The sequence below is a fragment of the Nomascus leucogenys genome, chromosome 14, assembly GCF_006542625.1.
Source record: "Nomascus leucogenys isolate Asia chromosome 14, Asia_NLE_v1, whole genome shotgun sequence".
Taxonomy (NCBI): domain Eukaryota; kingdom Metazoa; phylum Chordata; class Mammalia; order Primates; family Hylobatidae; genus Nomascus; species Nomascus leucogenys.
The window spans coordinates 44,003,747-44,028,672 of NC_044394.1; the positions used below are offsets into that span (position 1 = coordinate 44,003,747).

Consider the following 24,926-nt stretch of genomic DNA (forward strand, 5'->3'; position numbering starts at 1 on the left):
TAGGAAACATGCTGACAGACTGGGAAGTGTGGCAGGTGGCCCTGTGAATGGTCACGGTTCACATTAAATTCCAGGAGTCTGGAGGTTTTAGAGAATGGCTGCAAATTCTCTGTCATTCCTCCATTGAGAGGCAGGGTCTGTGTCTCCTCCCTTATATCTAAATGGGCTACTTCAACCCACAGAGTGAGGCAGAAGCGATGCTGGGAGGCTGCCTAAGCTACATCAGTCCACGCAGCTTCGTCTGGTTCTCTTGGGACACTCGTGCTCCATGCCTGTTGCCATGCTATGAGGAAGTCATAGGCAGAGGCTGGATGGAGGTGCTCCAGTCCAGTCAGGCAGGGCCAGAGTCCTCTTGGCCCGGGTGAGGAGGAGGTAAATATGCAGGTGAAGGAATCTGCACATGAATCCAGCCGAGGCTGGGACCTTACAGCACAGGGACAGGCCATCCCTACTGTGCCAGCTGTTTCATAACCCTGAGTTTAGGGTGGTTTGTGACACAGCAGGAGATAAGCAAAGAGGGGATTTTGTGACTTCCCCCAACCCTGGTCATCATTCCTTTCTCAACACATATCTGCTGGAACCCATGAGGGGATAGGGGCTGTGCAGGCAGTTCAAGATCATATCCTAGATCCACTGTTTTCTGTGTCCCTGTAAAACAGTGGGGGCAGGATTAGAATCAGGGTACATTTGATAGGACCCCCTGCACTACCCCCAAGCCACTGTACCCACCCTAGCCCCTGACAACATTTGAGTCTGGGGTCTTAGGTCACTAGATGGTGACATGTTCCTCCTGGCTCTGGCTTCCCATGAGGACCTCAATTTGGGTAATCCTGGAAGGCTGCATGGAAGAGGCAGGATTTGAGCTGTAACGAACAGGCAGAGTTGAAATAATTGTGATATTTTATTTATATTAAAATATTAACAATTATATTGATTGCATTAACATTAAAATACTATAAATTAAATATATCCTGAAAATAATACACACTTTTTGCAGAAATGTTTGACAGAAAGAGTGTAAAGAAAAAACAAAAACAAAACCATCTTTGTAATTTCAGTGTCCAGAAATAATCATGGCTGACGTGTTGGTGTATTTCCTACATTTCTACCATCCAACTCAGAACAGGCTGCAGCCTTCAGCAAACTTTCCCAGCTCAAACAGGGCAGAGACCAGCTGGCAGATGGGAGAGATCCCATCACCAGCAGAAGTGCCCATATTTGGGCCATGTGGCCTCCAAGGAGGGTGCCAGCTCAGTGCCCTCCATTCCCAGACAGGACTACTCAGGATCCCCAGCCCAAGGCTGCTCCTTCTCTGCCCTGCACCGAGTACTGCAGGGGCTCTCACAGCCGTTCCTCCTGCCTCAAGCCATTCACATCACTTGGGCAAGGTGGACTCTGCAACCTCCACCTCTCGGATTCAAGCGTTTCTCCTGCCTCAGCCTCCCGAGTAGCTGTGAGTACAGACACACGCCACCACGCCTGACTAATTTTTTGTATTTTTAGTAGAAACTAAAAAAACCATGGGTTTTGCCATGTTGGCCAGGCTGGTCTCAAACTTCTGACCTCAGGTGATCAGCCTGCCTCAGCCTCCCAAAGTCCTGGGATTAAAGGTGTGAGCCATCGTGCCCAGCCGACTTGCTCTGTTGTATAGCGGCAGACTTGAAGACGGTGCCTCCTTCCTGCTGCAGACTATTCTTGGCTCTCAAGTCCCCATGCACAAAAAATAACCTGCAGACTCAGGACAGTGTAAATCTATCCTCAGGAGGGCAAAGAAAGCCACTTCTCTAAGCACGCCGGGGGCATCCTGGCTGCCCGCCCAACAGATGTCTGGATCAGTCTGAATCCTGGGCACCCGGGAGAGGAAATGAATTCCCTTCATCAGCGGCCTCGAGCACCCAACAGTCCTCCTCCACCCGGGGACAAATTCTTCTCTCCACCCAAGAATGTTTGAAATCCTTCGGATGGCAGTTTTCCAAGACCGACCGCTTGAATGTCCTCTCTACCCTCATAAAAGCAAGACCTGTTCCTTTCTGGGAAAGCATGGGGTGCATGACCGTCTTCAACCTTTAGCTGCTGCACCCGGGGGCACAGCTGACGGGAGAGGAGAAGCGGCCTCCTCTCTGCATGGGGATGTGGGGAGTCGCTCAGGGAGAGAAAACGAGGCCTTTACAGCACCGGTTTAACAGCCTCGGCCACGCAGCTACCCGCACAGATCTGAGGCTTGGCTTCGGGTCCGGCTCCACGCCTGCCCGATGTCCCCACGGTCCGCAGCCCTCGGGAGGCCCGGCCCTGGGGGCTGAGCTCTGACCTGGGACCGAAGGCCACACTCCCGGCCAGGAGGGCTCTGCCCGGGGCACATGCGCCCCATCCGCCGGCCCTGCGCTGACCCCGCCGCTCCACACCACCCCACTCGCGGCTGAAAAGCTGAAGACGGCCGCACACTCGCGCGGCTGAAAAGCTGAAGGCAGCCGCACACTCGCCCCTGCAGCCCGCCCTGCAGCCCGCCCTGCAGCCCGCCCTGCAGCCCGCCCTGCAGCCCGCCCTGCAGCCCGCCCTGCAGCCCGCCCTGCAGCCCGCCCTGCAGCCCGCCCTGCAGCCCGCCCTGCAGCCCGCCCTGCAGCCCGCCCTGCAGCCCGCCCTGCAGCCCGCCCTGCAGCCCGCGCGGCCATGTGAGCGAGCGCAGCCAATCAGAGGCTCGCTCTGGACGCCGTCCCGGGCTGGGGGGCGTGGCTGGGGCGTGGCCGGGGCGTGGCCGGGCGGTACCCGCGGCCTCTTTACGCTGCAGCCTTTGCTTGCGCGGCTGTGTAGGTGGTTGTGGCGGGCCGGAGAGTCCCCCAGTGACTTAACATTCTCTACTGCATTTTTGAACTTCGACGACCTGGGTTGGCCTGCTCACTGTGTGTCCCTGCGCTCCTCTGCTTCTCTGCTCCTTCGGTCTTGTGTGCTGGGGACACGTGGGCCTTTCCAGTTCCCTGCAGCCACCTTCGGTCTGTAGCAAGGCAGTGGCGCAGGGAGCGGTGGGAGCCCGCGGCTGCAGGGCTCAAGGTGGCGACGGCGAAGCGGTCTGCCCCACCCGCCACCCCCACCCGCAAGATGCGCATCGCCGGTGCAGCCCGGGTCCTGGCCCCGCAACAGACCCAGTCCCGCCGCGACATGGCGGCAGCTCCTCTTCGGCTCTTTGAGCTCTTCCCTCCTTATTTCTCAGTCGCATGCTACAGTGCGATTCTTTTATTTATTTGCGATTTTAGACAGTATCCGCTGGCTCTCTACCATGGACACTCAGTGCGGATTTGGTTCTCTTAGGTATGAACCCTGTGCTTCGCCTCCTGTGAGCTCCAAGTCTCACTTCATCAATTTTGGGATGCATCAGTATTTGGTGTTTACAGTATTATGGTTATGTAAATATTGTTCCCAGCTGAGCTATGCAGTACATTGTGACATTTTCCATTTTGTGTTGTTTGTTTTCCTGGGAATTCATTATAGCCTGTTTTCTTCTTGCATCAACCTGGACACTCAGTGGATCCTTTCAAATCTGGACATGACCTTCGGTTCTGGAAAGCTGGAAGGCGTAAGTGCTGTTTTTACAAGCTCTGAACTCATCTTGTTTCCGTCCCCACCTGCCCCTCCACTTCCAGAGGGACCTTGTGACTCCCAGGCTGTGTTTCTGGGGGGCCTCTGGCCTTGAATGGTTCCCTCGACATGCAGAATTTGGTTGCAGCTTCCTCCACTCTGCCTAGGTGATTACTATTAATTTTCCAGCTTCGAAAATTCTGTAGGCTGGACGCGGTGGCTCGCGTCTGTAATCCCAGCACTTTGGGAGGCTGAATCAGGAAGATCGCTTGAGTCCAGGAATTCAAGACCAGCCTGGGCAACGTGGCAAGACCTTGTCTCTGCAAAAGAATTTAAAATTAGTGGGGTGTGGTGGCGCACGCCTGTGGGCCCAGCTACTCTGGAGCTTGAAGCGGGAGGATCACTTGAGTCCAGGAGGTTGAGGCTGCAGTGAACAGAGATTACACCACTGCAATCCAGCCTGGGTGCCAGAGAGAGACCCTGTCTCCAAAAGAAAAGTTCTGTAGACTTTTTGCCCTTGTCATTGACTTTCTTTATAAGTTTGTGACTTTAACATTTTTCCTTATATTGTCATCCTAGTGGGGTTTGGAGAGGGAAAAGAGAAAAATATCCCTGTTCGTTCCATGTTAGCTAGAAGTCCCTCTCATTCTCTCTGAGCATCTACTATGTGCCACAGCCTATTTTAAGCCAGCCCTCATCCCCAGTTTCACATGGCTCTTTCTTGTCACCCAGGCCTGAGCAGAGAAGACACCTCCTCCAGGAAGGTCTCCCTGACTACCCAGTGCTTCTCTGCTACATCACTCAGCTCTACTTTGGTTCATAGCCCTTATGGCTATTTGAAATTATTTTATAGATTTATGTTCATCCATGCTGAATTTGCCTTATTTCTCAAGTTCCTCCAGAAGGCTTGCCCCATAAAGGCAGGAGGTTTTCACTGCCCCATGAAGGCTGGGACCTGTCTGTCTTGGTTTTCACTGTATCCTCAGTGCCTCCCATAATGTCAGGCAAAACCAGATGCTGAGGAAGCGTGTGGAATGAATGGATGGGTTTGAGCGTGACACAACTTCAGTATTGCTTAAGAAAATGCTGATAGTGGTAGCCGGGCGCGGTGGCTCACGCCTGTAATCCCAGCACTTTGGGAGGCCGAGGTGGGTGGCTCACGAGGTCAGGAGTTCGAGACCAGACTGACCAACATGGTGAGACCCTGTCTCTACTAAAAATACAAAAATTAGCAGGGTGTGGTGGTGTGCGCCTGTAATCCCAGCTACTCGGGAGGCTGAGGCAGGAGGATTGCTTAAACCCGGGAGGCGGAGGTTGCAGTGAGCTGAGATTGCACCACTACACTCCAGCCTAGGCAACAGAGTGAGACTCCATCTCAAAAAAAAAAAAAAAAAAAAAAAAAAAAAGAAAAAGCTGATAATGGTCCAAGCTTACCGGGAACGAAAGACCCGGCCATGAAAGGGTGAGACACTCATCGTGGGAGGGACATAAGCCCAGGCTTGATGGCCGAAAAGGGACAGAAGCATTGATGGGAATGGACAGGGTGACCTCCAAGGCCTGGCTGAGACAACTCATTGGTTCACAGTTGCTTGGCTACTTCCTGGCCTAGATTAGAAAACAGCTCTTTGAAGGCAGATACGCTGGATGCACCCGTGTTGTGGAGTCAGCCCCATTGGGACGCTTCTGCCTCTCTGCTTCCTGGTTGTGTGATCTTGCGGGCAAGTTGCTTCATCTCTGTGTCTGCAGTACTTCTCACCCATCATGGAGCAATAAGACCAGCCCTGTGGTCTTGGCATCTAGATAATGAAGCACAGGATTGAACTAAAAAGGCCGACACACAGTAGGCTGTTACAGTGATGGTCTGGGTTAAAAATCTGGTGTCATCCTTCCTGGTGGTGGAACCTGGGCAAGTGCTTGAAGGCTTGGGCTTCTGTTTCTTCATCTTTAAGATGAAAGTCTAACCACACCCACTTCCCTGGGGTGTGTGTCAAGTCATGAGGCCTGGCATGCAACAGGTGCCAGTAAATGCTGTCCCCTTGACTGCCCCCCTGCCTGCTGGGCAGAAAGTGCTACGTTTGAGAACCCTGGGCAGGGAGACACCATGCTGAGGCTCCTTGGACCCCTGGACTGGTGTTGGGGACAGCCACAGGGTTGTCTGTGCAACCCTGCAGGGAACCAGGCAGGCCAGACCCAACTGCTCTGTTAGAAGCAGAGCTGGCGGCAGAAAGCAGTGAAGGGAGCTCAAGGGAGTTTGTTTTGCTCGGAAGCAGGGTGTTGCAAAACACTTTAGTGGAAGTGTGGGCAGGAAAAGGCAGGGAAAACTGTCTCCATCTGACAGAACAGATTTCAAACAATAGCTCTGCCATTACTAGCGGTCTTGGATGCTTCTGGGCACCTCTCTGAGCCTCGATTTTCTCATCTGTTTAGTGGAGATGATGATAATACCAGACACCTCGTTGGGACATTGAAAACTTTCCTCCACTCTGCAAGTATTCACTGAGCACCTACTGTGTGCCGGGGACACTGCAGTGACCAAAGCAAAGGCATTGCCCCCATGCAGCTTGCATCACAGTGAGACCATAAGATGCTGTGCTTGGAGGGACTAGCACATAGTAGGAGCTGTAAAAATAGGACTTGCTGTTTTGCTAGTGGAGCCAGTCACTTGTGTGAATTCATCTTTTGATATTTGAGAGTGATGATGATTTAAAGAAAGCAGGTGATCGTCCGTTGAGGTTTCCTTCTCTATATTTCGACTTCAGAACCAGCCCCTGAGTAAAAGATGCTTAGGAACCACATATTGCTGCCTCCAAGCTTCTCAAGTTTTCACTTTTCCACCACTACCAGCATGGCCTGATGCTGTTCTGGGGAGAACCAGTTGCAGGCCCTGCTTTCAAGCAGCAGGAGTCCGATGGGAGAGGCAGACAGGGGTGCAGCCACTGACAGGGCGGGTGAGCCAAGGTGACAGGGGCTGGGGCAGGGGCACTGGGCAGAGCAGTGTCAGGCAGGGCCTCCTGTCCCACCTTCAGAATTGGGCCTCGAAGGAGCGGAGGGAATGTGTCAGGTGGGAAGGCAGGGAAGGGCATTCCTGGCCAAGGGAACAGCCTTTGCAAAGAAAAGTTCAAGGAGGAAAGCTTGAATTGAGAGTGGCTGGACTGGGGGATGTCTGGAGAAGTCACCAGGGGTTGGAGTGTTGGAAGTTCCCTGCCTAGGGAGCCAGGGCAGGACTTAGAACTTGGCCAGCCATGTTTGGGAACGCTCTGGCTGCAGTGTGGAAGGCCTGCGGGCAGGAAGCACAGAGAAGAGGAGGCTGGATGGCCGTCAAAGCAGTGAGGGCAGTGGATCCTGCGCTCCTAGGCACTCTAGAGCACTGCCCGGGCCCTGGTCACCAGAGGGCGCTGTGGGGCAGCAAGCGGTGGAGGCCCCAGCTGGTGGCAAGGCCATGCATATACCATGTGCACCGCTGTGCCTGTGGGTTGTGTCTGTGGACGTGCCCATGTGGTCCCTCCACATGAACGTACACACTTGTGCATCCCCTTGTGTCATGTGTGTGTGCATGTGTATTTGGGGTGTGTGGACTTGTGCAGGTGTGAAGGGGCATGTGGGAGTGAGTACGTCCAAGGGGGTGTATATAGGTGAGAACAGGGACTTCTCAGCTCCCACCACCCAGCCACATCCATCTGCTTGTTACTCGCCTACAAGCCATCCATCTCAGGGCCCTTGCACAACTGTTCCCTCTGCCTGGAATGCTTTTCCCCCGGATCTCTTTGTGGGTCCTTCCCTTAAGTCCTTTGATTTCTGCTTATGTGGCACCTTCCAGGGAGGCTTTTCCTGACCTCCCTCCTTAAAATTATAGCCCCCATGTCCAGACACACACCCTTTCCCCTCCCCTACTTTCCCCCATAGCATTTGTCATAATTTTTTTTTTTTTTTGAGACAGGGTCTTGCTGCCCGCCAGGCTGGAGTGCAGTGGCATAACCTTGGCTCACTGCAGCCTTGACCTCCTGGGTTCAAGTGATCCTCCAACCTCAGCCTCCTGAGTAGCATGCCACCATACCCAGCCAACTTTTTTTTTTTTTTTTTTTTTTTGTAGAGACGAGGTTTTGCCATGTTGCCCAGGCTGGTCTCAAACTGCTGGGCTCAAATGATCCACCTGCCTCGGCCTCCCAAACTGCTGGAACTATAGGTGTGAGCCACCATGCCTGGCCTCCCATAATTTGACTTAGGCATTTTGCTTGTCTGGCTCACACACCAGGTCATACCTCCCCAGGGAGTTGTGTCCATCTTGTTCAATGTTGTGTTCTCAGTGCCAGTCACACAGTAAGTGCTCAATGAATATCTGCTGAATGAATGAAGGAGCTGCCCACATCCTGGGTTTGGGTCAGCCTCTCTTTTTTTTCCCCATCATCAATATTTATTGAGCATTTACAGTGTACTAGGCACAATAGAACATACAGAAAACATTGTCCCTGCTCTTGAGGAGCTTACATTTTAAAAGAAAAAATAGACCTCTTTTAAAATGGCATTTTTGCTTGGTGTTTTCTGCAAAGTATTGAGGAAATATTTTGTAAAGTGAGCTTTGGGTATAACTTAGCCCCATCATTATTTAGAGAATAGAGGAAGAAGAAAGAGGAAGGATTTTAAAGGCAGACAATGACAGACCATTCAGGATAGGTAGGGTTCTAAAGGGAGATAAACACAATCTCATCAACTAAGGAGAGATTTGCTGCAGTAAATAGGATGAGGGAAATAGTCTGTGGGATGCAAGCAAAGGAAGCAGGGTGCCTTAGACATTGATTGGAGCCAGAAAGATCATGCGGCCTTTTTCCAAGTACATGGCCACCAAGTAGGAATGGTTGGTGACAAGACAGAAGGCTAAAAAAGGAAGGTAATCTTGTGCACCTGACAGAAAGAACAAAGGATCAAAATCGAAGGCAGGCTATGAGTATCAAGAAATTCTTAAAAACCGAAAAGTGATTTGGAAGCACAAAACTTATAGTTAATGCTATTGAGTCAGCCTCTCTCTACAGCCTTCTGTCTCCCCAGGTCCTGCCCACCTCAGATCGTGCTTGCATCCTGACTTTGGACACAATCCTTCCCATCCGGAGACTCAGTTTCCTGCATCTGCAGAGAGCGGGTTTGGGATGTTTCTCCTAGGAGTCAAGGTAAGAGGCAGCCTCTTGTGACCCATGTCAAACATTTATTCTGCTTTCTGCATGGTCATGGAGTTCCCCAACCTGACTGTGCCACTTACAGACAGAAAGAAATCAAGAGATGTCACTATAGCAAGCCAGCAAGAGACCTTTGTCTCTGATGGTCCTTGATGGTACTTCTTGAGCTGCAGTGGTGCAGCTGTGCATCCCAGTCTGGCCCTCACCTGGTCCTCATGTGTGGCCCTTTTTACATCTCCAACCCATTGCCTCTGCTGTTCCTTTCAGGGATGCTCTTCTTGCTTCTCTGCCTGGTAAGCTCCTACTGGTCCTTAAAGGTCCAGTCTCAAAATCACCTCCTCTGAGAGGCCTTCCCCGTCCCCACCCACATGGAGATGGCTGCATCACCCAGGCACCCTCCTGAGACTTGCTCATGCACCTATTTATAGCATTCACATGGAGTTTTGTGATTCCTGGGCTGTTTATCGGGCTCCTGACTAATCCATAAACTCCTTGTATGCGAGGGCCTGTCTGAGTCATCTGGCCGCCAAGGAGGTTGGCACGGGACTGGAGTCGCTTCACCCTGGTCTGTGGATGCTTTCCTCCTTCCTTTTTTCATTCCTCAAATATTTATCAGGCACCTACAATGTGCCTGGTTCTGCGCTGTGCATTGGGAACACAGCAGGGAATGAGGCTCAGATGGTCTGGAGGGAGAGCTGTGTTAAAAACTGAGTCAGTAACGAAGGCATCAGCAGCATGAGTGTTGTGCCTCAGTTTGGGGACCATGACGAGAAGGCCTCTGAGGGGTGTTCATTTAGGAGGTGGTCTGAGGGATGAGAGGGAACCAGCCCCAGGAGGCTTGAGTGGAGGAATGTTCTGGGCAGGAGCAGCAAGGGTGAAGCTCCTGCGGCAGGACCATCCCTGGCACATTTGAGGGGCAATACTAAGACTCTTGAACATCCCAAGGAGCAGAGCGCACAAGGCGGAGTGTGGGGGAGCAGAAGTCAAGGCTGTTGGCTGGTGCCTGAACCCAGAAAACTTACCGGACTAGCCTTGCAGTTCTGGTAGAAAGGAAGCCGCTCCTGGATGCCCATTTTACAGATGGATAAGCGCAGGTCACCAGGGATGATATGGCAAGGATGGAGACAGCCCACAGTGTTTTCGAACTCACATTTCCTGGGCACCTAGTGAGTGCCAGGCCCTAGGCCAGGTGTTTCCACTCCTGAACTCATGAAATGCTTTCAGAAACCTTATTGTCCCCATGGGATAGGTAAACTGAGGCACAGAGCTGCTCAGTGACTTCTTTAAGGTCATCCAGCTAGTAAGTGGGGGAATTGGTATTGGAACCCATACCTCTCTGAGCCCCAGACTCATGATTTTCCATCCCACTGCCTGGGAAGGGTGAACAGGAAACGCAGCAAGAGAATGGTGATGGCTGCAAGGCTTCCCTCTTATCTCATGTGGCTCCCCACTCTGTGCATGGGGCCCTGCATCATCCCCACTTTACACCTGGGCAAGCAGAGGTCAGGCCCGGCCTCAAGCGTTTCTAGCAGGTGGTGGAATCTGCTTCCCTCACGTGAGGTCCCTGACAGGGTACACACTCGTGTCTGCCTGGAGGCCAGGGGCTGACCCCTTGACCTTTGCCTGGTACATTCTGCCTTCACTAGCCCTGGCTTTACATCCAGAGTCATCTGATCCCAGCGCCAGATTGGTCAGCGGTTCCTGAAATCCCCCGAGGTTCCGTGTGGGAGCAGAGGGAGGACTGGCCCATCCAGCCATTATGCAGATGGGCAGACTGAGATCCTAGGAGGAGAGGAGAGAACCAAGGTCCAGGAGAGAGCCAGAATGGGGCCTCGGGGCTCGCGGGATAAAATGCACCGCATGCAGCCTCACTCCCTCTGAGACACAGTTTCCCCTTGTGTAGAACAGGGGCAGCAGTAACCAGCCACGAAAACTCCTCGTGCTGCCTCGTCACCGGGCATCGCTGAGCTCACCACCGACCCCGCGCCCTGGCCGGGCGCCTGGAGCGCGGGCGCGGGCGGACGTTTGCTGGCGCCAGGCCCTCAGTGCGCGTTAGCGAGCAGCGCCGGGAGATGGCTGTCACTGCCGCCCGCTCACAGATGCGTAGACTGAGGCTCAGGTGTCACCACCTGACCAAGGCTAGTTCCGCTACAAAGTTGCCGACTCGGATCTGAACCCGGGTCCAATTTACAGAAAAGGAAACTGAGGCCCAGAGACACCAGGGAGCTTGCTAGGGTGAGGCAGCTGCAGGTTCAGAGAGCCAGGAGGCAGCCCAGCAGCGCACTTTTAACCCCCGCCCACCTCGCCAGGCCCAGCCGTGCCACCTTTAGGGATCTCGGGTTTTTTCCAGACGACGCACCCAGGAGAACGCGCCCGCGCATCGCATCCGCCGGGGCTGCGGGTCTGGGGGGTGCCGGGCTGGGCCTGGCGCCTGCAGGGAGCCGTGGGCTCAGTGGGTCTCGGGAGTGGGCGGGGCTTGCGTGTTGACGGGCAGCGCGAGGGGCGCGGCTTTAGTCCAGGGGGCGGAGCCTGACCGGACCTGGGTTTTTTTGGGCGGCGGGCAGGCTTGACAGAGAGCGGGAGGGGCCCGGATCCTGGGCCCACGGAGGGTGGGGCGTGTAATTGACAGGCAGGGACAGACCGGCGTCTGATAGGCAGGGGACGGGCCTTGGAAACGAAAGGACCAATCGGGCACGCAGGGGCGGGGCCTGAGTCAGCGCAGTTCGGCCGGGGTCTCCCCGGCGCTGCCCAGTCTGGCTCCGGCGCCGCCCGTCGCGGACTCGTTCTCGCTGCAGTCGCCGCCTCCGCCGCCGCCGCCGCCTCTGGTCCTCCGCCTGGCCCGGGCCGTCTGCCCGCAGCCATGAGCGTGCTCGGCCCCGGTGGAGCCCGCAGTCCTCTAGATTAGTCTCCACCGCCCTCCAGGACCCGCTTGCAGCATGGAGTCTCCCGCCTCGAGCCAGCCCGCCAGCATGCCCCAGTCCAAAGGTAGGCGCTCCCGGCCGGAACCTCGGCCTGACCCCGCGCCCAATCTGACGCCGGACTGCAAACCCCGACCTTTCTTTGGTCCCACCCTATCCTGTTCTCGACCTGGCAGCGGCGTCCGGTCCCGGAACCCCTTCCTGTTCGGGGTCCCAGGACCGGCCCCAGCCTGGGCTCTCACCTGGACCCCCAGGTTAGGCCTTGGGATTGCACTCAGGCCCGAGATCACCCAGGCTGGACCCAGACTAGGACTTTGTTCTGCTCACCCCATCCAAGTCAGGAGCCTCATTCTGACCTCATTTGGGCCTTATGGCTGCAGCCTGGACATGAACTCTCCCAGTCTTCTCCCTCAGCGGGACCCAGGTGAGATTCACGCTGGCCTTCACCTGGGTCCTTGGGCAGCACCCAGTCCCTTTTCCAGCTTCGGGTCCCAGGGCTGTATCCAGGCTGGAATTTTACTTGAGTCTCCATCTGGGCCCCAGAGTGCTCCTGTTGTTGCGGACCTCACTGTACCCCCTATGCGGGTGCTCTGGCTACACCCCAGCTCGGAACTCCCCGTCCTCTCCTCCAGCTCTTCTTATCCTTATAGGCCCTATGTTGCCCCTTCCCTGGCTGGCCTGCACCCTGTCCTGCAGCCCTGTGCTCCCAGGAACCTCCCTTGTCCTCCCACCCCTCCCTAAGGTACAGCCCCCTCTCTACCGGCTTCTCTCTGTCTTGAGTTGCAGGCTTCTCCCTGCACTTGGGGTTCTCACCCCATCTTATTCCTGTCCTGGCTGCCTGGGATCTGGGCCAGCCGCCAGGCTGGGGTGCTGGCTGTGCAAGGGATTTGCTCTTCTCCAAGTAGCTGGCCTTCCTGGAAATTTTTGTGAGGTGGCAGCAGCAGGATTTGTCATGCGGAGGGGGAAGGATGAGACTCGGAGGGCAAAAGGGGAATTTTTTTTTTTCAGGAAGAGGAAAGGATGTTTTTGGTGCGTCGGAGTTTCAGTAGGCTGGGTTGTGCGAGAGATTTCCAAACCGGACATAGCCGTAATGAATGGGCTGCCTTCTGGCTTTCTGAACCTGCAGCTGCTTCACCCCAGCAAGCTCCCTGGTGTCTCTGGGCCTCAGTTTCCTTTTCTGTAAATTGGAAGTAATCACACCTGCTTCTGTGGACGCGGGAGTGTGGTGTGGGGTGGTGAATACTAAAGAGCTCTGAGGCGTTCACTCAGCGTAGCACCTGGCGCAGAGCCGGTGCTCACCAGGGGACACTGGCTGCACACATCTCGCTATTGTTTCCATTCTTCTTGCTGGAAAGGCCTCCACTGCTGGAAGTGCAGCCGCAGAGTGAGCAGGAGGAAGCACCTAGCAGCGGGCACCTAGTGGGCCCCTCATCGGGGGTCAGCCGCTCTTCTGTTCTGGAGGGTGCAGGCCAGTGGGAGCCCTATGGGGGCTTGGCCCCTGCTGCTGGCTGCTATGGTGGCTGGAGCCGGGTGGGCAGGATAATTATGCCTTACATAAGTGGGAGGCTGGATCCCTGACCATTGCCCAACCACTGTGAGTAACTCAGGAGGCACTCGACGGGGGAGGTGTCTGGGGAGGGACTTGCACTGCACAGACTTCGTGGAGCTTGGGAACCAGGAAATCAGACACTTCTCCACTCTGGAGAGCTCGGGGAAGGGTAGGAAGCACTGTTTGTTTTGGAGTCTTTTTAGCTCTCCAGGCAGAGAATGCCTCATCAAAATAAAAGTTCCAGTTGCAGAGTTGTGAAAGGAGAGGGGTCATAGATGTGGTGAGAACGCTGTGAGAGGGCCAAAATGAACTTCTAGATGTGGACCCAGGTCCTAGATGAGGTTGAGGGGGCTGGATGGAGGGTCAGGGACCTCCCTCAGGCCCAGGGCCCTGTAGTCTCTTTGGGGTCTGGGGAAGGATGTGGTGGCAGAGCCACAATGCCCTTCACCAAAAACCCTATGAGCGCCTTCTTTTTTTCCATGTGCCATGCATTTTCTCATTTATTCCTCATAGCCCCATTTACAGATAAGGAAACTGAGGCGTTAAGTGCCTTGCCTGAGGCCACACAGCTGTAACAGGTGGAGCTAAGGTTCCCCCTAGGACTGTGTTTCCACGGTGGCCTTCCCCGTGCTCCCCTATGTGCCCCTCCCATGCTGGATGCCTGAGCTGAGCTGGTGGGGTGCCCCCACCCCTGACCTTGCTCAGAGCATGTGCGGTGGGCCTGTCCTCATGGCCATATCGGACCTAGAGGACAGACTGAGGCAGAGGTGATGCCTCTCCTGTGCACAGTGCTTTACACTGGGCCTGTTGCATACTCACTGCAAAATCCCACTCATTTGACAGATGCAGAACTCAGCTTGGATGGAGGAGTGGCTGGACTGCCCCCATAGGTGGAGATCTTCACCCCGTGCCTGCCCCATCGTGGGCACTGGGCCTCCCAGCACTGAGCCCTTCTCCACCTTCTCAAAGGAATTTGAACAAAGCAGGGAGTGGCTGGCGCTTGACCTTACTGGAGCTTTACCTTTGAGCTTCCTGCCTTGCAGCAGGTGCCCTGCCCTGTTCTCCATGCCATGGGCCTGGGGAGTTTTCTATGAGTGTGTGAGGCCCTCAGGCCCACAGCTCTGCTGGTTTTCCCCTGGCCTCCTTGCCCACATGGCCATCTCTGGCTGGAGTCAGATGCCAAGTGGCCGGTGCTGGGGCCAGTGGGTGGGGGCATGTGTGCAAGCCACATTTGTCCTTGGAGGGTACCACACGTGTCCTGTTGTCGTTCAGAACATGGGTTCTGCCCCTTCTGCCCTAAGAGTGCCACCTGTGGGGGCACTTCATGGCTAATCTTCCCACAGCTTGGACTGTGGCAGTAGGACTTCTGACTGCCCGATGGTGACACTGAGGTTTCATGGAGCACTGTTGCATCCTAGCCTTGCCTGCTGTGGCCACCCCCCTCAACCCCTGCCTGTCGGAAAGACTGGAGGTGGCACCTCGGGGACTTCCCCCACCCCTCTTGTGACGCACAGGAAACTCTCTGTCAGCCAACCCATGGCCCAGGGCCCAAAGGGAGCAAAGTTCTCAGTTGGTCTGTGTGAGGAGAAGGCCGGGGCAGCGGAGGCTTCCGGCGGTGAGTCAGCGGGCACTGGGTGCTGACTCACCCGCTGGGCATGCCAGCCGGCTGCCTACAGCTTAAAGGGGCGATGCCTGCCAGCCTGGTGGGTGGGGAGGGGGTTACGTGTCCTGCAGGTGGCACCCAGCCCTGAGCTGGGGCACTGGAGGTGGCCCCTTCCTGGGCCTCGGACTGGGCTGGGAACCCCTGGGCAGGCCCTCAGTGCCCCACCCAGGAGCTTCCTCTATTAGGCAAGGGGCTCTTCTTCCTCTTGCTCACAGAGCAGGGGCAGGTGGCAGTGACTGTTTACCACCCTTGGCCCAGGGGACACCTCAGGTTCAGCTGTGCAGCTGGGACTCAGGAAGGGCAAGGAGCAGAGGTGGTGCGGGGTCGGCTGGGGTGGGACCCGGCCTGAGCTCCTGGAAGACGGTGATGTGGAAAGGCTAAGACCTCAGTTTCCAGAGCCTGACTGCCTGGGTTCAAACCCCAGCTCTGTCCCTTTTGCGATGTGACGTGGGACAAGTTGCATCTGGTCCACTCTCTGCACTCTGTAAATGATTTCTGTCCCCTGGGCATGGCCCAGCTGTCAGAGGAGAAGCTTCCATTTCCTCATCTGCAGACTGAGAATGGGGACCCTGCTTGTCTGGATGTAGACAGTTCCATTCCATACTTGCTAAGTGTCAGACACGAGTCATAGTGAGACTGCCCTCTGCCCGCAGAGAACCCAGTCAAGGCATGCCTCTGCCAGGCAGGAAGCCGGGGGGCCTGGGCTCTGCTGGGATGGCCCTGGGTTCGAATCTTGGCTCCACTACTTCCTTAACCTGGGCAAGTCTTGTGCCCTCTCTAGCCCTCAGTCTCCTCTTCTGTAAAGTGGGAGTAAACATGCTCCCTTGCAGGATAGTGGTCGAGATTGAAGATAGCATTTGTTAAGTGAATGACACCTGTTATTATTTTATTATTGTTACTTTTGTGGGTGTAGTTCATTGGTAGGTGGATAAACAGTAACAGGGCTTCATGACGATGGGCTCGTAGGCGCTGTGACATGAGGCCTCTTGGCTGTAGGGTCCTTTCACGCAGGCCAGAATTTACCACGCTTTAGGGCCTCTTAACCCACTGGTCCCCAAGGTGGGGCTGGGGACTGCCCCTGGCCACCTGGGCCTCCCTTGGGAGGATGAGTGGGGAACAGAGAGCTGGGGCCTGCTCCTGCAGGCCTGCCCTGCCCCTGGCTTTGGCATGCAGCATTAACAGGACGGATGTGGGGAAGGTGGGGTGGGACTGGGAATTAGGACTCAGGCCCCTGGGCCAGCCCGGGAAGCAAGAGGGCCTGGGGTTGTGGTTCTAGGGGCTCGGTCCTGAGTCAGGGGTGTTGGGGGTTGGTGGGCCAAGCTGAGGGGAGCAACTGGGTGCCAGTGTCTCAGGAGGGGTCCCAGAGGAGGGCTGCTGGGCAGCAGCATGGAGGACACTGCATTGTGGCAGGGCCCCACGACTGATGCCCACATGCTGTCCATGCCTGCCCTTGGCTGTGCCTCCTGGTGCTGCCCACTTCCGTCAGGCCTGTCTGCCCAGTGGCTTCTACAGATGCCTCCCCAAAGCAGTGGCCCTGGAAACCTCAAACAGCCTCATGTCAGGGGCATGAAGGCCATACAGGGCCAGGGGAGGCAGAAGCAGCTTGTTGGGCCCCTTGTGGCTTCCAGATACCAAGCCTGACTGCAGCAGCTCCAGAGAGGGCCCCAGACTTTCTTCCCCTGACCCCAGTCCTGGGCACATGTCCTTGTCACCTCCCTGCCCTGCATTCCAGGGCCACCCTCCCTGGTTTCTCTGGGGAGGCCATGTCCAGCTGCCCCTCTCCCAGCTGGTCCCCTGCCCAGGGTGGCCGGCACCACCTCCTGCCATGCGGCCCATGGCCAGGATTGCACCTGGCTCTGCTGACACCTCCTGGCGGCTGTATCGAGTGCCCTGACTGTCCTTGCCTGCATCACTGTGCTGATGCCCCCAAGGGCTTCCAAGGCCCGTCCCAAGGTTTGCATGTGCCAGTGTGTGCGGTGATGCGGTGACAGGCCAGGGGGCTGCCTCACTGGGGCAGGGCTGCGAGGGGCTGTGGATACCAGTGGTGTGTTCAGACCTAATCAGGAGGTGTGTGGGGGCTGGGGCGCACTGCTGCCTGGGAGGGTTGCTTTGGCGGTGTCAGTTGGCAGCTGAGGCACACGTTGGAGGCCTGCCCAGGACGGCTCTGGGTATGGGGATGGAGACAGCTCCCATCCTCTTGTCATTCTGCTCTTGCCTGGCTTAGCCTTATGGTCAACCCATAGCCTCCTGCCGTTGGCATGGCACACTGCATCCTGGATGGCTGGGGCAGACCCCAGGATGGTGCGGGCAGATACTCATTGGGAAAGTCTGCAGGGACTTCCAGGTGGCAGGGCTGGTTCTAGGCCAGCTCCCTACCTACCTCTCAGGGCTGCTGTTGAGGGTGAGTGAGACCTGGCAAGTCCAGGGAGCCCCTAGGTACCAGTAAGCGCTGAATTTGAACCTGATGTCTGTGCTAGCCTTTCCATCACCAAGAACCCCGTTTTTGGTATCTCATCATCAACCCCATGCTTTGTAAGATTTTAATAGTAATGATAAATCCCAGCCTTTGGGAGGCCAAGACAGGAGGATCATTTGAGGGCAGGAGTTCACAACCAGCCTGGGCAACATAGGGAGAGCTCATCTCTACAAAAAACATAAAAAGTTAGCTGGGCATGGTGGCACACGTCTGTAGTCCCAGCTACTCAGGAGGCAGAGGTGGGAGCATCGTTTGTGCCTGGGAGGTTGAGGCTGCAATGAGTGCCACAGCACTCCAGCCTGGGTGACAGAGTGAGACCCTGTCTCTTAAAAAAAAATAGAAGTAGGCCAGGTGCGGTGGCTCATGCCTGTAATCCCAGCACTTTGGGAGGCCGAGGCGGGTGGATCACGAGGTAAGGAGCTCGAGACCATCCTGGCTAACACGGTAAAACCCCGTCTCTACTAAAAACACACAAAAAATTAGCCGGGCATGGTGGCGGGTGTCTGTAGTCCCAGCTACTCGAGAGGCTGAGGCAGGAGAATGGCGTGAACCCGGGAGGCGGAGCTTGCAGTGAGCCGAGATCGCGCTACTGCACTCCAGCCTGGGCAATAGAGCGAGAGTCGTCTCAAAAATAAATACAATACAATACAATACAATACAATAAAAGAAGTAGTGATAACAGTGAAGCACAGATGGCATTTGTTCAGATTTGCTTTCCGTTCTGCAGGAGCAGAAGCACTGGCCTGTCAACAGTGCAGGTGGCCGGGAATGGCCTTGCTGACCTCGAGCCGGGCCCACGTGGGGACCTTTGGAGCACAGCCCACGATCCTAGTGCAAGGAATGTCCCATTCTTCTGATGCTCTGGGAGGGCCGAGCATCACTTGTGGGTCCCCCTGCCCTGTCATGGCCTCTTAAAGCCTGAGCATGGGGCCTGCCCCACAATGTGGGAGCCTGGGGCCAGAGTCCCACCGATCTGACGTGTTTTGTGCCGGGATTTTGTGAGCATGGACTTGTTTAGTCTTCACGGCTACCCAGCAACCTAGGTGTGTTGTCATCACCCCCATCTTAGGAGTGAGTAAACCGAGGCCTGGTGGGACAGTGACCTGCTCAAGGTCACGAAGGCCTGTCCTGGGAGCATGGCTTTGTCTTTACAACTCCAGGCCCTTGCTCATCCTTTCGCAGAGGTCATGGCCCCTTCACCTGTTCATAGAATGTCAAGGGAGGAAACCGAGGCTTGCACAGAGAGGGAGTGCGGCTCGCGCCCAGGCTGGCACGGGCCGACGCTATGGTGGTTGCTCCACTGAGGTGCGGGGAAGGCAGGAGCTGGGACCCAGGCTGGGGGCCTGACTCTGCTGCTGCCCTGGTGCGTCACCTCAGGCGTGTCCTGGGGCCCCTGGTGTCAGCATCTGCACTGGACAGTCTCTGGGGCACCCTCCAGCCCAAGCAGCCTGCTGCTGGGGCTGTACTGTGCTCAGTGAGCCTGGCTGCCCCTTCAGACAGAGCAGGGCGCTGGGGCTGGCTTCAAGCAGGCCTCTTTGTTTCTTCTTTTCTTTAAATTGCCTGCACTTGAGTAGCCTTTATCACACAGGGCAGGAATCTCAAAGGGACAAAAAGGCAGTCTCTTGCTTCTCCTCGGAATACTCTGCAGACTCCAGCATTTTCTTTCCTCCTTCTTCTCTTTTTTTTTTCCTTTTTCTTGAGACAGGGTCTCGCTCTGTTGCCCAGTGCACAGTCATGGCTCACCACAGCTCAGACGATCCTCCCACCCCAGCCTCCCAGGTAACTGGGACTACAGGCATGCACCACCACACCCACTACATTTTTGTTTTGTTTTATTTTTTGTAGAGACAGGATTTTGTCGTGTTGCCCAGGCTAGCATTGAACTCCTGAGCTCAAGTAATCCACCCACCTTGGCCTCCCAAAGTGCTGAGATTACAGGCATGTGCTAATATTTGTATTTTTAGTAGAGACAGGGTTTCACCATGTTGGCCAGGCTGGTCTCAAACTCTTGACCTCAAGTGATCCTTCTGCCTTGGCCTCCCAAAGTGCTGGGATTACAGGCATGAGCCACCTCACCTGGTCTGACCAGCATTTTCTTTCTCACACTGCTGTACTCCTGCTGCTCTTGGCTCTTCGTGTCCCTGGGAGGCCACTCCTGGCATCTTGCTGAGGACCTGCAGGATCCTCACCAATTCCATGTGCCAGCCTTTTGATTCTATAAACCCTGGGCCTCAGTTTCCCCATCTGCAGCATGGAGATCACATTAGTACCTGCCTCAAGGGGTTGTTGAGAGGATCAAATGAGATGTAATGAAAGTAATTTGCATAGGCCAGGCACGCGGAGGACACCCCAGGATACTGCAGCACGTAGTAGGTACTCACTAAATGTTAGTGGGTTTTGTAGTGTGGGGGTAAGCTGCTTAACGTGGAATTTCTGGGTGCAGAAGAATGGGCATTTTGATGGCCATGGGGCATGGAGGACCCAGACCGGTGAGGTCTGGCCATGGGAGGCCAGGCCGCACCCTGATGCCTGCAGCCACCTGCCGTGGGCCCCCTGTCTTTCACATGCCTTGTGCCCTGGCCACTCTGCCCAGGGTCCTCCTGTGTTGTCTCCTTCCCTCCCCAGCGAGGCCCGCGCCTCTGGCCCTTCCCTACGTCCTTCCCTCCAAAGCACAAGCGGTTCCATGTTGCAGGCGGGCCATGGTTGTCTCTGCTGGGCTGTTGGCATTGGGCGGGAAGACCCTCTGGCAGCCGTAGGTGCCCCTGTGCAGCTGAGCACCTGGCCTTCCCCCCTGGATGTTAGGGGTGCTCCTGAGCCGTGCCGGTCCGGAGCATCACTGGGGAGGGGGCGCTGCCAGGTAGATAGGCTGGGGATCCCTAGTGCTCTGCAGGTGAGGAAGTCCCTGTAGGGTAGAGAGGTGGGGTGGGTGTGAGGCCCTGGAGGCCAGGCCCTGGCCAGGTGGCCTCGCACAGCCAGGCAGAGGCAGGGCAGGGCTGTGGAGGGCAGAGCCTTGGTCACTCCTCCCCACCTTAGCCTGCTGCGTGCCTACAAGGTGAGGATAGAGAAGGTAGGGCCTGCAGTGGCCGTGCATGAGGCCAGATGGGACAGCCTGGGCCTGGCATGGAGCAGGCACTCGGGTAGATGGGAGAACCTTCCCCTTGTCCTGCATCCTATCCAGAGCCCAGGACAGGGGCCCCAGAACCTCAGGGCAAGGGGCCCTGCCTGAAGGTGCATGGCCACCCCCTGCTGCCCACAGGTGCTTGGCAGTGGCGCCTGCAGCACCTCAGGACCTCTGATGGCACCTGTCCTGGGGAGAGGGGCCAGTGTCTGGCAGGTCGCAGCCAAACACATCCTCACTGTCGAGGTATATCTGCCCACGCAAAAGCCTGTGCCCACTTCTCGGGGCCTCAGTTTCCCCCGTGCCATGGAGCACGTTGGCCTTGTTGCTGTCCCTCTGAGGGACCCTGCAGAATAGAGGTGGCCTGGGGCAGGGCGGCGCCTCTTGCTGCTCACATCTCCCAGCCCCTGTGGCTCCTTCCCTGCTGGGCCCAGAACTTCTGCAGTAGAACAGGGACCTCCTGGAACATCCAGAAGTCAGGTGAGGGCAGTGAACTAGGAGCAGGGATTACTTTTGTTGTCAGAAACCTGGTGATGCTCCTGCATGTGGCGTGGTGTGGGGCTGCCTTTATGAGTGGAGGCGGAGCAGGGGCTGCAAGGAGGGGTTGTCACCTTGCCCCTGTGGGTGACCCTTAGAGGGTCACACAGCTTGGTCTCCCCAGGCCCAGGGTAGAGGGAGCAGCCAAAGTGGGGGCCCTGCTCTCAGGCTGTTGCTGTTTGGACATTGGAGCCAGACAGACCTGCCTTTATGGCCACTCCTCACCAGATGCCCACTGTGTGGCCTCTCTAAGTCGCCTCTTCTCCTGCATCCTTGGTACAGCAGATATGTGAACCTCGCCTACTCCCTTGTGGAGTCACTGAGAGGGTGGACGGGGTGATCTGGGGCTGAGGGCAGTGTTATCTTGGGAGCTGTGCACTTCCAGACGGCCCCATCTAATCTCCATGCGCCCGGCACTGCTACGGCATGGCGCTGATAACCCCGGGAGGTTGGCCTGTAGTCTCCGCTTTACATATGTCCAGAGAGGTGAAGCCACTTGCCTGAGGGCACACAGCTAGGAAGGGGCAGAGTTGCACTTGAGCCCAGGCCTTGGCTCCAGAGTGAGTGCTCACAGGTGACCTGCTGACTGGCTCTCTGAGATGGTAACTGCAGAACGGCCACCTATGGGACTCCACAGCAGAGAAACCAGCAGGCCACAGGGAGAGCCTGCACGGTCAGGCAGCCTCTCTGAACTGGTGAAAGGCAAGACCACGTAGCAGCTAGGACAGTCACAGGGAAGAGCATTTCAGGCAGAGGGAAGGGCATGTGTGAAGGCCCTGCGGTGGGAAAGCAGGTGTCTCATTCAGAGAAGGGCTCACTCAAGGGTCGGGGGCTCTAGTGGGGGGTGAGTGGGACGAGATAGGGCAGAGCTACCACGGCCAGTGAGAGTTGTGTCCTAGTCTGGGGTCGCCTCTCTTTACCTGTGGTGTAGCCTCAGGTCAGTGGCTGAATTCTGGTCAGTTTCAGTTTCCTTGCCTCTGCATGGGGGCTGCTATGAGGCTGGAGTATGCGGAGGACACCCCAGGACACCCCGTGCTGAGAGCCGGGACAGGCGGGCTTGTCGTGGGTTGCCAGTGGCCACTGAGAGCCTCTGTTTGTTGTGGTGACGGTCGCCACAACGGCTGCACCTGGGCAGCCCTGGGCTGTCTGGCCATCTGGGCCCAGCTCTGACGTCTGCAGCAGCCTGAGGCAGCCTGAGGCCTGTTTCTGGGCTGTCTCCATGACGGCCTCACCCACTCCCTCTGGCAGCTGGGTGGCTTCTCCATGGAGCCTGTGGCCCTCCTGATGCAGGCTCGGTGTCCCCAACAGGCCGATGGATGCAGAGGCCAGTCCATATACCCCCCAGGCCTGCGAGGAGCATGGTCCCCACCCATCCAGCCCATATGTGCAAGAGCCCTTGACAGGTGGGGAAACTGAGGCTTGGTGAAGGGGGCACATGATACAACATTCCCAAATCCCAGGGCGTGAGGTGGGTGGCAGGCTGGGGCCAGAGGGACCAAGAGCAGAGAGAGTGCAGGGAGGGTGTGGCGTGGACCCCACAGGGAAAGGGTAGGACTCAAGGGGCTGGGGGCAAGGTCAAGACCCAGGGTCTCTGTGCAGAGCTTTAATTTTTAACAGAAAATATTTTATATTCTGGTTACAAAAAGCCTGACATCAGGAATAAAAGCTACCTATAATTCTCATTCCTTAGGGCAGTTTTTTTTTTTCACCTCTGCAGAGAGGTTGGTCATATCCATGGTGACCATTTGTGGGCCACAACAGGTCCCTATCTGCGCAGTGAACCCTGTGCTGAGCACCTTGCAGACGTGATCTTGCTTCGTCCTGCAGCACTGTGCGGGGCAGGTGGGTGGCATTTCTGCCTCGAGCTGTTTGGTACATGAGGAACCCAAGGTGCAGAGGAGGGCACCATGCCAGGGTCGCAGAGCTAGGGTTTACCACAGCTGCGCCACTTCAAGCCCAGAGCCCCAGAAGTTCAGAGACTTTGGCCCAGAGGCAGGATAGAAGTGGCCTCAGGAGCTGCTGACCCTGTGTGCCATGGTTTTTCCTGTTAGAATGTGCTGAGCCTCTGCATCTCCAGACTCTGTTGCCATTTCTTGTTGAGCATGAGACTTGGGCCTGTCCTTCCACCTCAGGGAGGGGTGGCAGGGGTGCTGTGAGCCATGGCCTGGCCTGTTGGGGTCTCCAAGTCAACAAACTCAGGAGTGACTCCTGGCCAGACCCCTGACTTGCTGCGTAGCCTGGGGCAAGTGGCTTCACCTCTCTGAGCCTGTTCCCCAAGTAAAGTGAGGTTGGGAGCCCCTCCCTGTATGGCTGTGGGAGTATCTGGAGTCACAGATGAGAAGGGCCCTGCCTGTGGCCGGTGCTGTGGCTGTGACAGACTCGCAGTGAGACCCATGCGGTCCCTGACAGCCAGGGTGTTGCTGCATCTTAAAATGAGATAAAAACGCTGCACACAGGAGTAGTGACTAGGCGATCGATTCATGGGGTGAGCAGTTAGCAGGCAGGCACCCAGTGCATGTGGCGGCAGCTGCTGCTGCTGCTGCTGCTTCTGCTTCTGTCTGTGGACGCTGTTGTTTCCTGAAGCCTCTGGGGCCTGGCAGCGGGGTCCCTGGGGTGGCTTTGGTGGAAAGGCTGCAGGTATCTGCTTACCTGGCCCCTGCACTCTGCCCACCTGCCCCAGGATGGACCCTGGGACCCCCATCCCCGCCAAGACTATTCTGTTTCCTGTTGTTCCGGCCTTGTCTTCCCAGTGGCAGTAACCACCCTTTGCCCTCCATCTGGGCTGGGTTGGCTGCTGGGCCCCGGTGCGTGGCTCTCAGATGGGGCCACAAGTCTGTGTTGCACCGTGGCCAAGGCTGGATCTGAACCTGGCTTGGAGGCGGCTTCAGAGACTGGGGTCTTCTTGGCAGGCGGCAGCAGGGCCATGGGCAGTTTCCAAACCCCAGTACCAGCAGCCAGGGTGAGCCAGCAGCAGCGAGTGGAGGGTGGTGGGTGAGGGCCAAGGTGTGGCAGGATCATGCTTGGGAAATGATGAGGCAGAAGCTCCCACAAGGGCAGGCATGTGGCCAGCATGTCTGTACTGGGTGGTCTCTGGGAGTCGTTTCACTCCCAGCCCTGCTGCCTGATGGTGCCAGAGCACCAGGTGACCCTGGCATCTCTGATCCTTGCTTCTCCTGCCTGTGGAATGGCAGCTATGCCTTCTTCAAAGGGCGGCCCTGACTACAGGGAGTTCCCTCTGCATGCCAGCCCCACCGTGCCTGGAGCCCCAGAAATGATGACCCTTCGTTAGTACCAGCTGAGTGCTGTGCACCTGGCCAGGCTTCTGTAGCCAGCCTGAGAGGTGTGGACACTGGGGCCTCTCGCCTGTCCCCAGGGGTGGAGTGAGGAAGGTACTGCCCTGGGACTCTGGCCTGCCCGGTGCAGGGGAGGGGAGAGAGCCAGCGCTTTTCAGGGGAGGGAGAGAAACGGGCATCAGGTGTCGGCCTCCAGGGTGAGCAGGGCCCAGCAGAGCTAGCCTGGAGGGCAGCCCGGGCTGGAGTCCCCACCTGCCCCACTGCCTGTTGCCCTCTCTGGGGGCCTGGCCTTCCTCATCTTGGATGTAGTATGAGCCCCATCCTGCTACCTGCAGCCATGAAGCCCCTGCACAGTGGCTGCTGCAGGTGCTGGCTGGACCCCCGCTGGGCCCCTTCTCACCCCACATCCCGTTAGCTAGTCAGGCAGGGCAGTGAGGACACCTCACAGATGGGGAAACTGAGGCCCAAGGAGGTACTCAAGATGTGCCCAGTGAGCAGGGCTGAGATAAGGCCCTGGAGTCCAGCCTCCAGGCCTGGGTCTGTCCTGCTCTGCTCCCCTGCAGGGCTGGCGGGCCTCCTTCCCCCTTTGAAAGCCTAACGGCCTGGCTTGGAGAGAGGGGGCTCCCGGCATGGG

The 24,926-nt window shown here is 56.6% G+C and overlaps 1 protein-coding gene across 6 annotated transcripts in view; it reads left to right on the forward strand.

The window, feature by feature from the left end:
• Positions 1–2,793: 2,793 nt before the first annotated feature.
• MAP2K3 (mitogen-activated protein kinase kinase 3) overlaps positions 2,794–24,926 on the forward strand; it is a 39,061-nt gene continuing 16,928 nt past the window's right edge. Inside the window, exons 1-2 of one of the 6 annotated variants that reach the window (XM_030827295.1) lie at positions 2,794–3,568; positions 8,598–8,732. Coding sequence is in view for 2 of the 6 variants with exons in the window: in XM_030827291.1 (XP_030683151.1) it covers positions 11,675–11,723 (49 nt within the window). In the remaining 4 variants the exon portion in view is untranslated. Of the gene's footprint in view, positions 3,569–4,974; positions 6,519–7,750; positions 8,733–11,423; positions 11,724–12,002; positions 12,081–22,722; positions 22,842–24,926 lie in introns of those variants that run through there. The other 5 variants (XM_030827296.1, XM_030827293.1, XM_030827291.1 and 2 more) reach the window with 5 other exon arrangements.